The sequence below is a fragment of the Emiliania huxleyi genome (genome assembly GCF_000372725.1).
Source record: "Emiliania huxleyi CCMP1516 unplaced genomic scaffold EMIHUscaffold_245, whole genome shotgun sequence".
Taxonomy (NCBI): domain Eukaryota; phylum Haptophyta; order Isochrysidales; family Noelaerhabdaceae; genus Emiliania; species Emiliania huxleyi.
Genome location: NW_005200210.1, coordinates 51,580 through 68,643, shown reverse-complemented (window position 1 = coordinate 68,643; position 17,064 = coordinate 51,580). Strand labels below are relative to the sequence as shown.

Here is a 17,064-nt window from a genome sequence, read left to right as displayed (position 1 = left end):
GTGGACACACGCCGCACGACAGCCGGCAGCTCTGCAGCATGTACGCCGGGTTGTTCTTGCAGTGGCCATCTCGCGCCCACACCGGGCACTGCAGGCCTACGTGGCCAATACACCGACATCAGGGCGGGAGGACGGCACTGTGCAGTGTCTCCAGAGCACCGCGTGAAGACGAGGGGCCACGAGTGCAGTGAGTACAGCGAATTCGAGCGGAATACGCGGCCGAATACAGCGGAATACGTGTCCTCTCGAGCGCTGGTTGGGAGACAAGAGCACGTCTTCGGCTTCTAGGACTGCGGGCTCGTATCCACGCATGGCGTGGGTGGCGGAGACGGCGTCGGGGGCGCCGCCCGCCGCCCGCCCGCCGCCGCGTCGCTCCCGCCAAACCAGCAGAGCGCATACCTGTGGTGTGTCGAGGGGGGCGTCGAGGGGGGCGTCGAGGGGTGTGGGATCTCGAGCGGCCGGGGGGGGGGGAGGGGGTGTGGGGGGGTGGGGTGGGTGGGGGGGGGGTTCGAGGCGAGAGAGCCGTCTGAGGTCTGTCGGCGCTAAGCCACGATCACGGGGCGGCGGATCCTCCTTCGGCGACGAGTTCCTCACGTGCAAGCCGAGGGCTATAAGGCGCGTACGTTGCGAGGAAGAGCTCGAGCACGCGCATCGCCCGCTTGCCGCGCAAGACTAGGGCGGCGAGGTAGGTGGCGCAGGCGCCGCCCGCCAGCAGGTGCATCGGCCGGAAGACCGGCTCTGCAAACGTGTCCTCGCACCCCCAGTCCCAGTCCCCCGCGTCCCACAGGTGCACCGCCATCTCGCGCGCGGGTCGCAGCGCGTCGGCGTCGCCCTCGCCGCACTGGACCTTGCGAGCCATGAGGACGAGCGAGAGGGCCGCGAGCAGCAGCAACGAGGCCAGATCCGCGCAGCCCGTGAACATAGGCACCGCCACGCGGCCGCACGAGGACCCACACGAATAAGCGGTCCTCTCCCAGCCCCCGGCATCCGGCCCTGCTGTCAGCTGCTCAGCCCGAGCCTCGGCGGCTCCGCAGGGAGCCTCGGCGGTGAATGAGGCCGTCGCCGCCGCGATTCCCTCCTCAAACTGCTGCCTCACCGTCGGCGACTCCCCCTCCTCAGCCGCGAAAAGAGCGTCCGTCCACGGGGACGAGCGGTCTCCGGTAGAAAGGCGCGTTCCACCGTTGAACGAATCCCTCGAAAAGCGCGATCGGCTCGCCATTTTGGGGAGACTGAGTCTAAAGCGGCGCCGTCACGAAAGAGAATTTCACGCGGGATCTTCTACCACACAAACACAACCCCGGACCTTCCGTCCACGCATCGCTCACTGTCACGACACTAGAGAAGAGACACTCTCTCTCGACACTAGGCACGGGACTGGCGCGCACAGGCACTAGCACAGGAGCACAGAGCGCAGCGACAGGACGGCGGCGACGGCGGACATGGCAGAGACGAGTGTGAAACAAAGGGCGGCGGGGATGGACGGCGATCGACCAGCTGCTCGACGAGGAGGGCCACGTGAACAGCTTGGCGCGGGTGCCTGTGTACACAACAGCTGCTCACACACTCGCCTGCTGCCGCTGAGCTGTAGGCCAGAAGGCGGCTCGGGTGCCGCTCGAGCCGCAGTCGAGGATGATGCCCCAGCGGTCGGAATGGGCGGCGTCCGGGTCTGCTGTCACGGCCAGCACGATGAGGCTTGCGAGCATCGGCGGCAGTACTGTTCCGAAGAATCGAGCAGAGACGCGGTCTGGACACAGCCTGTGGCTGCCCCCGGCCTTTCGGCGACCGTTTGTGTTATATTGCAATACGACCAATTCGTTTCATTGAGCACTTGCGCACTTTAATAACTTATACGGCTCTCTCTCACAGCAGACTGGCACGTGCTGGTACTTATTGGGGACCAGTGAGTGTTGTGCGAGCGAGCGAGGGAATCCCCCCGCCCGAGGAGTTTTGTTCGAGAGTTTTGTTGGTTGGAGAGAGATTTCATTCTCTTGCTTGGTTGGCTCGGCTGGGTGTGCACATGCACATGTGCATGTGCACATGCACATGCACATGCACATGCACATGCACATGCACAAGATGTGCGCACAAGATGTTAACGGAGTCTGTGCGTGCTTTTCGCTTAGTGAACCACAACACAAAGAATTTTAATACGAAAACTCCCTCGCACGACACTGGGCACGGGACTGGCGCGCACTGGCACTAACACAACAAACTCGATCACGGCGAGCGGCAGGTTCAGTTCACTCCGTCTTCAGTCTTGCAATTTCGTCCTTTTGCCGCTCTATGAAGGCAGTAAATGTTTTGTGATCCTCTTCTGCCACCTCCAAGTCTTCAATGGCACGCTCGAGCTGCGCGTGAAGTGCCGCTTTGTCTCGACTAGCCTCAGACAAGGCAGCCTGTAGACACTCGACCTCCTCCATATTCTTCTCATTGCTTCGGATGAGGTCGTCAATCATCGAAGCGTGCATCGCTTCCATCGCCTGCAGTTTGCCTTCATGTTCTGCATTCAGCTTATCCCGGATAGCCTGCACAGCCAATTCAACGTCATTCGCATGCTCATCATCAGCCATCTGTTTAATCTCTGGCGCGGTGTTAGAAGTCAGAGCTTTTGCTGAGGCAGCTTCTGGTGAGGCGGCTGGATCAACACGTGCGAGGAGTGAAGACTCGGCAGCTGGCAAGGAGACAGAGAAACAGCTGCCAGCTGCCGAGTCTGAGGCCTCGCCGTGAGCTTTCTTCATACGCTTCGTGGCGATTCGTTTCTGTGCCGCCTCGTTATTCAGCCTGCACTGCTTGCGCCTGACACCTGTGTCCTGGCCTTCGCTCGGCTGCGGTTCGTGAGTGAATCGTACCCTCTCTGCCCATTCTCGCCCGTCCTTGCTACAACGCATGAAAGATAGGACGTGATTTGGGTCATCCCACGTGCGTGGGGCCCTGCCAGCCTTGTCGAAATGACCATGATTGATGCCCTCACGAATGGAGTCGCGCACTGCAGAAGATGCATTTCTTTCATCGAAGTATAGTGACGTGCCCTCCGCACTGAGAAAACCAAACCCACGATGTTCCTTGAAGGATATCAATGTGCCTTCGAGCAGCCATTTCTGTATCGGCACGCGCTTCTGCTGCACTTTCTGGTAGGCTGTGAGCCGCGAGCGACACCATTCTGAAGCGAGCTGCGGCGCCATCATACCCACTGCCACCGACCTAGCATCTGAACTCGTAGCCTTCTTGGACGCTGGCACACTCGACTCCTGCTCCCCAAGTCCTGCCGGAGCAACGTTCAGTAGCCGCCCTGCAGAAGCTTGCTGTGATACTGACACCGAGTGAGACGCCAGCGAGGGTGCCAAAGGGAGAGGCATGGACAATGGCGGCGCCGGCAAGCGCGGTGGCGGCAACAGGAGCGGTAAGCACGGCGGCGGCAGCAGGAGCGGCAAGCGCGGTGGCGGCAGCAGGTGCGGTAAGCACGGTGGCGGCACCGCCGCAGGAGCGGTAAGCACGGTGGCAGCAGGAGCGGCGCCACCGCCGCCTCTGCTAAATGATGAGCACAAGCCAGAAAGTGCTGCTGCCGCCGGCGTCCATGCCTGCGTCGTGGGCGTCAGCGGCTGAGCCGTGTGAAACGGCTGTGCCTGCGTCGTGGGCGTCAGCGGCTGAGCCGTGTGAAACGGCTGTGCCTGCGTCGTGGGCGTCAGCGGCTGAGCCGTGTGAAACGGCTGTGCCTGTGTCGTGGGCGTCAGCGGCTGAGCCGTACGAAACGGCTGAGCCGTGGAAGCAAGCGATGGCAACGCTTCCCCGGCTGGCGGCGCCCGCTGCCAGCCGCGAAATCTGAGGTCGCCCCGCCCGCCTCCACCCCCGCGACGGCCCCGCAGCGGCCGGGCCGGCTGCCTTGGTGGGCGGGACACTTCCCGCTGCCGCGTCGCGGCCGCGGACGCGCTCGGAAGCATATGTGTACGTACACATGTATATGCCTGAATCGCTGAAAATCATATGAATAACGTGTACACACAGTCGAACACAGGGAGGAGAGGAGTGTGGTGCTAGCCGTCGCCCACCCTAACCCTTGGTCGTCTGCCTCTTTCTATCTCCCTTCGCAGTCCTCGCCGATTCTCGCTGCAAACTTCATGCCACCTCGCGGTAAAGAAGAAAGAAAACAGACACGCAAGGGAGGGATGGGTCGCGGTATCTTCCCGGCGCATGGGGTTGAATTTCTTTGATCAAATCGAAGTTCGTGTTTGAGGCCCCCGCGCGTGGAATGGACAACCTCCGCTTGCCTGCTGCTGCCCGCCCAATGCACGCCAGCGACGAAGCGGTCGCAGCCACCCTGCACCGCATGCAGCGACGCGCCTCTGTCTGGAGGGAGTGCCTCCCTCGATTGCCAGCCAACAGCACGCATTGTCACCGCCGGGGTCGGCACCTGCTCCACAATTCGCATGGCGCTGTCCCACGACTGGCCAAGGACCGTCCCCCTCACCCCGAGAGCCCGCTCTACGACGAGGTTCTCTTCTGCCCGCGCCGCCGTGTGGCTTTCATCCACATCTTCAAGTCTGCGGGCACGACGATTGTCCACGCCCTGAAATCCATGTGCAGGAATTGGGTGCTGGTGTGCCCGTGGCACTTGTATTGCCGTCAAACCCTGGACGCTGCCCACGGCACGGTTGGCGAGTATGCCTACTTCACCTTTGTCCGCGACCCAGTTGCACGCTTCACCAGCGGCGTCCTTGAAGCGGCGCTGCGGAAGAACCTCAAAGTGATTCAAGCCGGCGTGCCGGCAGGGGCTGCTGCAAACGCGGCAGAAAACGTAGATGCAATCGCCCTGCTAAAAATCTCTCTCAAAAATCTCTCTCTGAATCGCAAGCGTTGAGGAACGGCGAACGGCGAGAAGACGTCGCGTTTCGCGTTTCAGGCACTTCCTCACCGCGATTGGTACCACCCTCCCAAGTAAGACATAAAACGAAACTCCCATACGGGACTGGGGGGGGGCGCACAGGCAGTTAGGTTAGGTTAGCGGTAGAAAGGTGAAGAACAGCCAGGCTCGGACTGGACACCAACGCGGTATGGGTGGACGCTAGACAGATGATGACGACACGCACGAGCGACACGAGAAGGCTTCCGAGAATCGGATAGCCCACGGCACCATGCCCCGCTTCCTTTCACCGAGGTGGTGGACAGGTGGGGATGGGTGGGTGGGCATTTTAAGAAGGCTCTCTGGATGCTGTGATGAAATTCGATGAAATGAAGTAGCTAGCTAGATGCTAGTGCAGATGGGGTCCCGTACCATGCGGAATCGACCCTATCCAGTGCTCAAGTGCTCAAGTGCAGATAGCTCTATTGTAGAAGACCGAGTCATACCGTACCATGCGGAATCGACCCTATCCAGTGCTCAAGTGCTCAAGACCGAGTCATAAAAGAAGGGAACCAAACACCCAGCAGATGATCCTAGATGATACCGCCCCGGCTGGTTGCCAAACACTCTGCCGACTGCTCTTCTGCGCCCTTCGCGATGTTCCCCTTTGGTCGCGAGCGTGAGAACATCAACGCGTCGACGGGTCTGCCGTATTTCGATGACAGCGTCGTTGGGTGCAAGATCACCGGCTTCACTTCTAACGATGGATCCCACGACATTATCAAGCTCGTCGATTCGCGCGACGACATCAAGCATGAGATCTGGGCTGGCGAGCCGAACGCGGATGGCGCTGGCTTCTTCAACTTGAAGAGTGTCACCGCCGCAACCATCGTCGGCCAGAGCATCAAATCCGTCGGCCTCGCGCTCTTCCGAGCGTCCGGTGAGCTGTTCATCCAGCCGCACCTCGACCCTGCGCCAGCGCACCTTTTCCGCGGGCCATCCGCCGCCAAATCGGGCGAGCGCATGGGCGTCGCGTTCGTGCTGAGCGGTGGCGGCACCGTCTTTCCGACGCGCGACCGGGCGGGACAAGAGCCCATCGGCTGCATGCTGATGTGCGAGGATGGCGAGGACGTCACCGACGTGGACTGGCCAGCGCACACATTCAAGTCGGTGGGCGCGCTCGCGGACGAGCGTGACATCAAGCGGCGCCAGGACGCCGCCGACCTTGCGGCGCGCAAGTGCGCCTGCGGCAACTTTAAGACCCCAGGACACGTCGACGGGCTGTGCAACGCGTGCCGCAGCAAGGCGGCGCCCAGCCCGTCGACGAGCGCGGCCTCCAAGCGCAAACGCGCCGAGCCGGAAAACCCTTTCGACAACGTCAACGTGTGCCCGCACTGCTCAAAGGACCTCTCGGCGCTCGGGCCGCTGCGCACCGAGCGCCACATCACGCGATGCGATCAGGCCTGACCGCCTGACAGGGCAAGTTCCATGGCGTTGTGGACCTCAAGCAAGACAACCAGCCGCTTGGATATGGTGTGTGTTTGTGGCAAGCTCGCAATACGCAAAGAGCAAAGTGCCGTGCGCGCGCCGAACATTTTTCGTTTGCGGTTTGGGTGGCGCCCCGCGGCGCGGGACGCGTGAAATCGACCACCGCGCCGTCACACGCTGAATATACGAGCCGAGGTTCGCCGAGAAGCGCGCTCCACTCGTGCGGTGCGGTTCGTACAGACTCCCGGACTGAGCCATACACGGCTACAGTACCTGTACAGTACTCAGTAGCCACACACGGACACGGTAAAAGTACCAGTACGGTAGTCGGTGGTACCGTACAGCTATCACTCACAACGAAGTCACGAATTATGTCCTGGGGAGTCCGTGCATGGAGCAAAGTCCAAAGAAAATCAAGGCCTTCAGTCGTTCGTACGTACGTAGGGGAAAGGAGTGAGTGTGTGTGGTCCTAGCTAGCGCTTTGCTTCAGTTCGCGAGAACGCACGTCAGGCACTTGGAGCACTTGGAGTGCAGTCATTAGCCTCACATCCAGGGCCGGGGGGCTAAGAATCACACCCAGCGAGCCAGATGATCGGGATCGGGCGCTTTTCTCATCTGTGTGCGTTCATGAGCGCTCCAAGAAAGCACACAGAGACAAGCGCCTGATAATAAATACATAAATAGAGCAGTCATCTCCAGGAGAGATGGGCGACGCACGAACACAGAGGCACAGTCACTCTGGGCACAGTGCGCACCCCGCCCCGCTCGCAGGGCGTGCATCACACAGGTGGACTGTGTGACTCCTCGGGGTTTCTGGGGACACTTGAGGTGTGCTAGTCGCTACAGTCGGACGGTTCCGGCATGTCTCATGGGCAGTTCGGGCTCGAGTGAGGGCCGCGGTCGCGGTCGCGGCCAGCGCGCGGGGCCTGGCTAGGGCTGCCGGGCGTGATACTCGACCCACGCGCCGGAGCGCGAGTAGTGCTTGATCAGCCCGGGCGGACCGGTCGCCGATCGGCAGCTCGCGCCTGATTGATGTGCGTTCACGCAGTTCTGTTGTAACTCATTTTGAAATTCTGCGTTTGTTTATTTGTGGTTGGTGGCCTCGCCTTTCTTTCTTTCTCGTGTAACATGTACCTGTGTTAGTGCCAGTGCGCGCCAGTCCCGTGCCCAGTGTTGTGTGAGTTGTTCTGGAATTCTTTTCTCTCTAGTCCCGTGCCTATGTTGGCGAGCAAAAAGAAAGAAAACAGACAATTTAAGGGAGGGATGGGAGGACGGCACGCCGCCACCTCACAGGGATGTGTTGCTGTTAAACAAACTTTAGTTTGTGCTAGTGAACTGGAGGAGGAGCTGGTCTGGCCTCGGTGTAGGAGGCAGCGCCTAGCGGGCGCGAACCCGTACCCCGCCCGCGCCCGCCGCTGCGGCCCGCCGCTTTGTGCGCGGGACCTCCGAGCGACGAGGCTCATGACACAGCTCCCGACTAGCGTCGGCCTCCTGCTCAGCCTGTCAGTTCTCGAGCGAAGGCTTCGGATCGCTGGTCGAGCGACCCGGGGGATGGCCCGCGCGCCTGACCCAGGCGCGAAAACGAATCTGCGAGGCGTGGCCGCTCATGCGGCCCGATGGGGAGGGGTGGGGCGGACTACGGGGATCGGCTTCTTACACAGCCCTTCCCTGCAGCGAGCCCCCCTCCAACCCACCCGCGCTAGGTCTCGGGCGGCGAAGGGGTCACTCCCGACGACCTCGGGAACTAGCCGGGGCAGACGGGCAGTCGGAGAAGGGGCAACTCCGTGCACTGACGGTCGGCCGCCAGAAAACACGCCTGCGTGGATCGCGTCACACCAATCCTCGCTACCCAACGCGGCCAAAGGATATCCACCTCGAGCACCTCGAGTCTCTTCCCAGGAGTAGCTGTGAACAGCGCCATAGGATGTATTTTCTTCTCAATAACAAGGCTGTGAAGTGGCTGCGGCGGATAGCGTCGGCCCCCCGGGCCCCTTTGTCGTGCGGTTTGAGAAGGCGCCGCAGATGCCAGGCGAAAGCTTCCAAACCACCCGCGAGGCGGTGGCCCAGGCCTCTCGCTGGCAGGAGACGGTTGAGCGCGCGCGGGCGGCGCGTGAGGCGCGCGCTCAGGCTGCTGCAGCTGCGGCAAAGGTGGAGGCTGACCAGCGCGATGCGAACGCGGCCGAAGTGGTGCAGTGCGGTGCGCGGCGGTGGCTGGAGTCGATTCGAAGCAGGACGTCGCAGCGCGCCGCGTGGGTGTGCCCAGATCATCCGCCACCGGCCGGCCAGCAGCTCGCGCTCGCCGCGTGGCTCCTCCGCTTCTATGAGCCGCGCCACGACGGCGGCCGCCTCTCGCAGCTGTGCAGGCTGATCCTCGCGGGCCTGGAGGAGGGCGCCGAGGCGGAGCGGGCCTTCTGTGCGGCCGCGCTCAGCCGCCCGCTCACGCGCCACTGGGTCGCCGTGCTCCACCGGCTGCTGCTCGCGTGCGCCAGACAGCTGACGCCGGTCGGCGGCGCGCTTCCCGCCGCGGGCGAGGGCGAGGGCAAGGGCGGGGAGGTGGTGAGTGGCGTGCTCGGCCCGCCGCTGCGACTGCTGCTCGCGCTGGCGGAGCCCGAGCTGTGGCCCTTCACCCGCAAGCTCTCCGCCGCGCGCGGAGGCAGCCCCGCCGCCCGAGCCCTTTGCCTCATGACCTCCGCCACGATGTCAGCGGCGGGCGGCGCCGTCACCTCCGCCTGCGGCGCACTCGTCGCGTCGCTGCCGCTCTCGCTCGACCGGCCTCTTCTGGGCGCCGCCACCACCGTCGCCCTGCTTGCCGCGGGAATACGCGCCGGCGACTGCGGCGCCGCAGCCACTGAGGCCTCCGCCACTGCCACCGCCGCCTCCGCCGCCGCCGCGCCGCCGCCGCCGCCGTCGCTGGAGTGCGTGCGCAGCTTCGCCCTCGGCGTGCTCTCGCTGCCGGCTCTGTGCGAGCCGTCCGCCGCGCTGCTGCCGCCCGCAGTGCTCGAGACCCTGCGGCGCGGCGACGCGGTCTGGAGCGCATGCTCGCTGCACGGCGCAGCAACTGCTTGTCCGCTCGCGGCGGACCGAATCTGGGCGCGTGGCCTGACACCGTGGCCCCTGACCTTAGGCGCCGCGCTCTCCCGCTCGCTCGCCGCCGACCTCGCCGCCGCCGGTCCCGCGCGCGCCGCGGACGCCGCTCTCGCCATCGCGCGCGGCCCTAGAAGCGAAACACGCGTTCATGTCTCCCATCCAGGACTCGAGAGGACACGTACTCCGCTGTAGACACTGTACTCTCCCCTCCGTTGTACTCACGCGGTGCTCTGAATGCGCTGCCACAAGACCGTCCCCCCCTCCCCCCTCTCACGTTGGTGCATTCACCGCGCAGGCGGGGAACCTCCTCTCGCTCGCGCCGCACAAGCCTCCCGACAGCCAGCCCCACCCGACCGGCATCCTCCGCCTGCTCACGGCCCTGCTCGAGGCGCCGCGGCGGTGCGGCGCCGGCCAGGCTGCCGCCTCCGCCTCCGGGCGCACCTCGGGCGGCGGCGGCGGCGGCGGCGGCGGCGGCGGCGGCGGCGGTGGCGGCGGCGGCGGCGCGCGCGGCGGCGCGCGCAGCGGCGCGCGCGGAGCGAGCGTGTACCACCCTCTGCTCGGCTGGAGCGGCTCGAGCCCGGAGGCTGCGATGACGCGGTGCGTCGATGCGGTGCGGAGGCAGCTGCAGAGCTTGTGGGCGGCCCGCTCGCTGCGGCTCGCCTTCGGCGTCCTCGCCGCGCCGCTCGCCGACCGGCCAGCGGCGCGGGGCGTGCACGGCCTCGCCACGTCGCGCCTCGCCGCCACGCGCGACGACGCGGCAGCAGCGCGGAGAGGGAGCTCGCAGCGCGGGGGGAGAGGCGGGGGGAGAGGCGGGGGGGTGTCGCCCCGTAGGCGGCGGCGGCGGAGACGCACCTCGCCGCGCTCGCCGCCCTCGAGCCGCTCGCCGCTGCGGGCCGCGCGTCGCTCGCGTATGGGACGCAGCTGATGGCCTGCCTGTGGGCGCTGCTGGCGCGGCTCGCCGAGGCGAACGGCGGCGAGGCGTGGCTTGTCGGCGCGTGCCTCGCGGCGGGGAGTGGCGAGGCGGCGCTGCTGCGGCTGCTCCTCGAGGGAGGTGCCCACCTGCTCCCCGTGCTTGAGGAGCGCGAGCTGCACGAGGCGCGGCACCCCTTCTCGCCGCCGCAGCTCGACCGGCTCGCTTGCTTCGTCAACCGCGTCGCCTTCGAGTTGCTCTGGCGCGAGCCGAGCCTGCAGCGGGCACACCCCGCCCTCGGCCCCGCCGCGACCAAGCTGCTCGCCCTCCTCGTCGAGCGCGACGCGCGCCGCCCTTTCCGCGCCACCCCGTCCGGCAGGTCGGCCTGGCTGCTGCCCGTCGAGGTCCTGCGAACGGCGTCTCTTCACGGCTGTAGCCGTGAGCAGGTCGGCCTGGCTGCTGCCCGTCGAGGTCGGCGTGCTCGAGTGGGAGTTCTTCGGTGAGTCCGTTTGCAGCGCGGCGAGCGGGAGAAGTGTGCAGCCGTGTCCTCACGCCACCCCCCCCCCACCCACCCGGGGGAAGGAAGCGCCAACCGGGAGACGCCCGACCACCCCGGCCGCGTTTGTGGGGTGGGGGAGCCCCCCCCCCCCCCCCTCCCCCCCCCCCCCCTCCTCTCTCCCCGTTCTCGCCGCCTCCTCGCCCCCGCTCTCGTGCCACCAACCTTCCCCCCTCGCGGCGCGGCGCGGCTTGACGCGGGGCGGAGTGTGGTGGTGCAGGTGCTCGAGCGGCTCCCGTGGGCGATCCCGTTCGACGCGCGGGTGCGCCTCTTCCGCTTGCTCGTCCAGGACACGTCCGAGGCACGTCGGAGACACGTCGGAGACACGTCGGAGACACGTCCACAGGTGCGCCTCTTCCGCGCGCTCGTCCAGCGCGAGCAGCAGGGCTTGCCGGGCGAGGCGCTGCCCGAGCACTTGCGTGGCCACCGCGTGCAGATCCGGAGAGAGCACTTGCTGGAGGACGGGTACGTCCAGCTGGGCGCGCTGCCGCGAGAGAAGCTCAAGGGGACGATCCGCGTCGAGTTTGTGTCCGAGCTCGGCCTGGCGGAGGCGGGCATCGACCGCACCGGCGTCTGCAAGGAGCCCCTCGAGGACGCGGCTGGTTCCGCGTCCGAGGTCCGCTGATCAAGCCTCCTTAGGCGTCTTCAAGGAGTTTCTCGAGGACGCGATGCGCGCCGCCATCGACCCACAGCGCGGCCTCTTCGCCCGGACGGCGCAGCGGAGGATCTACCCGTCGCCGAGCTCGGGCGTCGCCGAGTCGGCGCACGAGCCTAGAAGGGGAAGACGGAGTCAGAAGGCGGGGTCTTGCGTCCCAACCCGCGCTCGAGAGGGCACGTATTCAACCGTCTTCGGCCGTATGTGGCTGTATTCGCTGTATTTGTGTCGCTCGTGTTCACGCGGTGCTCTGAAGACTCGGCACACACCCGTCTTCCCGCCCTGATGTCGGTGTGTTCGTCACGTAGGCGCACGAGCGGCTCTTCGAGTTTGCGGGCAGGCTGCTCGGCAAGGCTCAGCTGGCGGACTTTTCCCAGACATGTCCAAGACACGTCCCCGACATGTCCCGCAGGCTGCTCGGCAAGGCGGTCTATGAGGGCATCGTGCTCGACGCGGCGCTCGCCGACTTCTTCGCTGCAAAGCTGCTCGGCAAGCCGGGATCGATCGACGACCTCGCGTCGCTCGACCCGGAGCTCTTCCAGTCGCTGCAGCTCGTCAAGAGTTACGACGGCGACGTCGAGGGCGACCTCTGCCTCTGCTTCACCGTCGACGAGGACGTCTTCGGCGTGCGCACCGCGGTCGACCTGCGCGAGGGCGGCAGCACGATGCCAGTCACGCGCGAGAACCGGATCGAGTGAGACTCGAGATCCGCCCGAGATGTGATCCCTCGGGTAGTCTGCGACTCGCCCGCGCCGTCCCGGCCCCACCGCCCCCGCGCCCCGCCCGCCCCACCGCCCGCCGCCCCCGGCAGGTACGTCCACCTGATGGCCGACTACCGCCTCAACCGGCAGATCGAGGCGCAGAGCCGCGCCTTCGTCGCGGGCGTCCACTCGGTGGTACCCCTCTCGTGGCTGCGCCTCTTCACCACGCCCGAGCTGCAGCGGCTCATCAACGGAGACGACGCGCCGATCGACGTCAACGACCTGCGCCGGCACACGCGGTACGCGGGCGGCTACAACGAGCTCACCCCGACGGTGCGCGACCTGTGGAGGGTGGTGGCCGACTTTTCGCACGAGGACCGCGCGCTGCTGCTCAAGTTTGTCACGTCGTGCTCCAAGCCGCCGCTGCTCGGCTTCAAGTACCTGCAGCCGCCCTTTACGGTGCAGTGCGTCTCGGGCGATGGGGGCGAGACGCCGTCCGTGCTCGCCTTCTTCGGGATGGGCAGGAACGAGACGCAGAGGCTGCCGACCGCGAGCACCTGCTTCAACCTGCTCAAGCTGCCAAACTTCAAGTCGAGGGCGGTGCTGCGCGAGCGGCTCCTCTACGCCATCCGGTCCGCCTCGGGCTTTGAGCTTTCGTGAGATGTTGTCAACTATTTTGGTTTTTGTGTGATGCCATGTGTACGTGTACGAGGCTTCTTCCTCTCAGAAAACACGCGGACGGCTTCTGGCTAGTGGTAGTGCCATTTCACACTCTGACAGTGACACGCTTTCTTGAAAACGTCTCCAACCTAGAGCCGTACGGAGCTCCGTCGGTTGCTTCCAGCGCCCTCCCCCGCGCTCCCTGCGGCCATGGCCGATGCTCCTAGTAAGAGAGGCCATCTGGCTACCGCGAGAGCGACCCAACTTGTCGACATCGTCCGATGATGGTGCCGCAAAGTCAGCCTTCGGAGGCTATCGTCGCGTCGAGCCGGCAGTAGCCGTGACATGTTGTGGTTCCACCACCCCTCGTAGGCTTTGCCTCTGACCGCCACCATTCCCAGGCTGCCTAATGGGATGGAAAGGAAGGCTCGGCGAGCGTATAGAAGCGTTCTCGACCTCGTCGTGGCAACCTGCAAGGCAGCGCTGGCGGGCGCGATGAACGTCGTGCCACTTGACCGGAGACGGGTCGCAGGCGTCGTACCGAGCGCGTCGATACCGCGGAGCAAGAGCAAATCAACTCAACCGTTCGAATGCTGACGCCGCAAGTCGTTGCCGCCGGTTGCCAAGGTGCGCCTGGATTGCTCAGCAGCACAAGCATCCACGGAGCCAGCGAGCGCCGAGCGACATTGAATTGACTGAGCCGGACCGGGACATGTCGGCGGGCAAAATTGTAAAATGGTTCCGATAGCCGAGGTAGCTCCGGCGGACGTGAGAGCACGGCCTGACGATCAAGCACGAGAGCGACGAACGGAGGCGCAGATAACTGGCGATGAACTCACTGCTGATACCTGCTGGAGCTGCGGAAGATGCAGTAGTACTGCCGCAGACAGAGCACCGTGCGCGGAGCGCGCCGCTGGAAAGCACGCGCGGAGCGCGCCGCTGGGTAGGCGCGGAGCGCTGCCACTTGAGATTGGGCCTGTGGGTGGGCCGAGTGGTTCCTGCGTGTGAGTCAAACTCTTAATAGAAATCGCATCTAGCCCTCCACAACCCTCAAAATTTTCTTCGGGGCGCGCTCCGCGCGCGGCGCTCCGCGCCTCACTCCTTGAGCGTCATAGGCGCTGGCCCGCACATGTTCTGCAGCTTGGGCGGAGGACCAGTGCAGAGTAGCCGCGCGGTCTTAGGTGGTGGTTGTGGCATGCGGACGAGATCGCAGATGCGTACACCGGGATGCGGCGTGCTCAAGAGCCTCCTTCCTATCCTCCCCCACCTTCACCCTCCGATCGTCACCCCTGTGGGAAAAAGAAGCAAAACTGGAGGTGCTTTTGTCTCGCCTGTTCCCCTGTGGCGGCTGCCCGCCCAGTTTGGTGAGGTGAATAAAAAGAAAAATCTCGCTTCGAATCCAGGGCGAGCGGATTCGATTATCACAAAAAACGAAATACATGTACGGCGGGCCTCGGCCATGAGTCGAGCGCAGCCGACAGCCATGGCAAGCGTCGTGCTTCTCGTCTCACTGCCCTACGTCCTGGCTGCTCGGTGTGGCGTGGACAGCTGCACCGACGCCGTCCTCGCAACGCTCGCCCAAGATTTGACCGCCAACTACAAGGGCTTCTCATCGTGCGAGTCTCGCATCAACTGGGTGAAGAGCAACACCGGCCGGAATGAGGAAAAGTCGTGCGAAAAGGTGGCAGAGGAATTTCCAGAAGAGTGCGGCGCCTGCCACCCCTTCCAATCGCCGCCTCTGCCGCAAACCTCGCCGCCACCGTCGCCGCCGCCACCACCATCACCACCGCCGCCGCCGTCACCACCACCGCCGCCGTCACCACCACCGCCGCCGTCACCACCACCGCCGCCGTCACCGCCGCCGCCGCCGTCACCACCGCCGCCGCCGTCGCCGCAGTCCCCGTGCCTCTCGTGCGAGCCCTTGTGCGACTGGTCGACGCACGACTACAAGCTCGTGGGCACCGAGATGTCGTGCGTAGCGCGCGACCCGATGGGCGGTGAGTCGAGCGGTATGTCCTCAATGAGCATGGGCTGTGGCAACATGTCGTGCGCATCGACCCTCGCTTTCCTCCACGAGAACATGGTGATGCACCACGGAATGGCGATCGAGTTTACATGCGATGTTGAGGTGGATTTCGTTCGCGGCATGATCCCGCACCACGCAGGCGCAGTCAAGATGTGCGACATCCTGCGTGGCTCGGTGAGCGTGGAGACGGACTCCGACGGCTCTGGCATGGGAATGATGCACTCGTCCGGGAGAATGCTAATGCCGGCCGCGATCGACCCCTTCCTCGAGGGCCTCTGCTCTGACATTGTGGAGACGCAGGCGCGTGAGATTGCGGAGATGGAGGCATGGCTCGCGAGCCGCAGCCTGGGCGCGTACACGTCCTGTGGCGACGGCCACGGCGGCGGCATGGGTGGCCACGACATGGGCAGCGGCGATATGGACATGGGCGGCGATATGCCTGGCCACGACATGGGCGGAGGCAGCATGGGCGGCGACATGCCTGGCCACGACATGGGCAGCGGCGATATGGACATGGGCGGCGACATGCCTGGCCACGACATGGGCGGAGGCAGCATGGGCGGCGACATGCCTGGCCACGACATGGGCAGCGGCGATATGGACATGGGCGGCGACATGCCTGGCCACGACATGGGCGGAGGCAGCATGGGCGGCGAAATGCCTGGCCACGGCATGTGACGCACGGACGAAGCACGGTCAGAAGGAGCGGCAGAGAGAAAAGTACGACCCCGAGCCGCGGTCTCCACTGCCCTGCCATTTAGTTTTACCCTCCGATCCGGGCGGGTGTCGGTCGCAGTCCGTCGGCCGTCTTGCCATGTGTGCGTGCTAGCCCCACGTCTGGAGTGTGATGCAGTCCCAGCCTTGCCTGGAGAGAGTGTGCTGGCGCGCGTGCGGTCGGCAGAGCGCTGCGCCCTGTCGCTCTGTCGAGCACGCTCTCTCGTGCTTCGTTGTGACCCACCCTGTCCCCTCCCACCCGTGTGTGTGATCAGTGTCTACGGAGAGGGAGAGGGAGTGTCTTTGGCTCGCGCCAGGGAGGCCGGGAGGGCGCTCGTTGCTCCTCCGTCTTTTGTATCATTAATTATTACAAAAGAAGCCGCCCACGGTCACACCTCCATCGGCTGGGCGGCGCTGCGCCTGCTGCGTCATCTTCGGCGGGCCGGTCTGGGGCGGCCTTGCTGTGGCCCTTGGTGGCGTGGGGTAGACGCCGGTGCCTGCGGTGGCGAGGAGCACGCCCAGCATGTTGAGCAGCGTGAGCTCGTCGTGTAGGACGAGCACTGCGCCGACCGATGGTGAGCAGCTCTCTGGCCGAGGCAATAGGTAGATAGGTAGGGCGTTTTGGCGCGACTCAGTGGGTACAGACCCCCTATCTGGCTAGGAGCCGGAACCCAGCACGAGCTAAAGATAAGGCGCGCGACTTCTTTTTTTGGCTTCGGGAGGATGTTTGTCTTGTGAGCCTGTTTGGTCTCCGCTCGTGCGTGTCGTCATCATCTGTCCAAGCGTCCACCCATACCGCGTTGGTGTCCAGTCCGAGCCTGGCTGTTCGTCACCTTCCTACCTAACCTAAAGGGAGGAGAGTTTTTCCGGCAACCAGAGGGAAACCAGAGGGTCCCCAGCACTTTTTGGTGCTCCATTCTGGCAACTCTCGAGTTTCCCTGAGTCTGAGAGCTGGTCTGGGGGTGGGGCAAAATCTGAGGCGAACCGAGGGGAAATCGGCAAAAACCCGGTTATTTTATTGCCGCTTTGGCTGATGGGCCCAAACCGCCTGCTTGATTTCTTTTTTGGTCACTGTCGATGTGGGACAGGTGTGAACGTCCGGCGCTACTATTGTCACAAACCGTGAACAACTCACACAACTCTCAATTAGGAGCAGCAGGGACCCGAGGGACCATGTGGAAGACGGCTAGTCCCCCATCGGGAGGACGACCCCGGCTATTCGCCGACCACAACCCACAAAGAGCAAACCAAGCCAAACCTCGTCCGTTCGTGCGAGCTTCGGGCAGGGTTTCGTCAACTCGCGAGTCTCGGCCGGGACCCCAATTTTTACCAAAAAGTTTTGGGGCCGGCCAAAATTTCCAAGTTCCGGCAAATTTGGGAAACTGACGAAACTTCCGGGAACCGTTACAGATCTTGCGGGTCCGCTCGGA

The 17,064-nt window shown here is 64.5% G+C and overlaps 4 protein-coding genes across 4 annotated transcripts; 3 read left to right on the top strand and 1 right to left on the bottom strand.

Annotated features, from left to right (window-relative positions):
- Positions 1 to 2,240: 2,240 nt before the first annotated feature.
- Positions 2,241 to 2,570, bottom strand: EMIHUDRAFT_237101 (hypothetical protein; the record flags this gene model as incomplete). Its single annotated transcript, XM_005778461.1, has 1 exon — positions 2,241 to 2,570. One exon carries the CDS (start codon positions 2,568 to 2,570, stop codon positions 2,241 to 2,243), a length of 330 nt encoding a protein of 109 aa, XP_005778518.1.
- Positions 2,571 to 5,452: 2,882 nt separating this feature from the next.
- On the top strand, positions 5,453 to 6,678 carry EMIHUDRAFT_443484 (hypothetical protein). The gene has a single exon (XM_005778460.1). It carries the CDS (start codon positions 5,495 to 5,497, stop codon positions 6,302 to 6,304), a length of 810 nt encoding a protein of 269 aa, XP_005778517.1. The 5' UTR covers positions 5,453 to 5,494; the 3' UTR covers positions 6,305 to 6,678.
- Positions 6,679 to 11,314: 4,636 nt separating this feature from the next.
- EMIHUDRAFT_73670 (hypothetical protein) lies at positions 11,315 to 12,894 on the top strand (the record flags this gene model as incomplete). Its single annotated transcript, XM_005778459.1, has 5 exons — positions 11,315 to 11,480; positions 11,518 to 11,635; positions 11,922 to 12,227; positions 12,345 to 12,698; positions 12,759 to 12,894. Coding segments are annotated over 5 exons (1,080 nt in total), but the record flags the coding sequence as incomplete, so codon positions are not given.
- Positions 12,895 to 14,377: 1,483 nt separating this feature from the next.
- On the top strand, positions 14,378 to 15,598 carry EMIHUDRAFT_237095 (hypothetical protein; the record flags this gene model as incomplete). Its single annotated transcript, XM_005778458.1, has 2 exons — positions 14,378 to 14,575; positions 14,813 to 15,598. 2 exons carry the CDS (start codon positions 14,378 to 14,380, stop codon positions 15,596 to 15,598), a joined length of 984 nt encoding a protein of 327 aa, XP_005778515.1.
- Between the last annotated feature and the right edge of the window lie 1,466 nt (positions 15,599 to 17,064).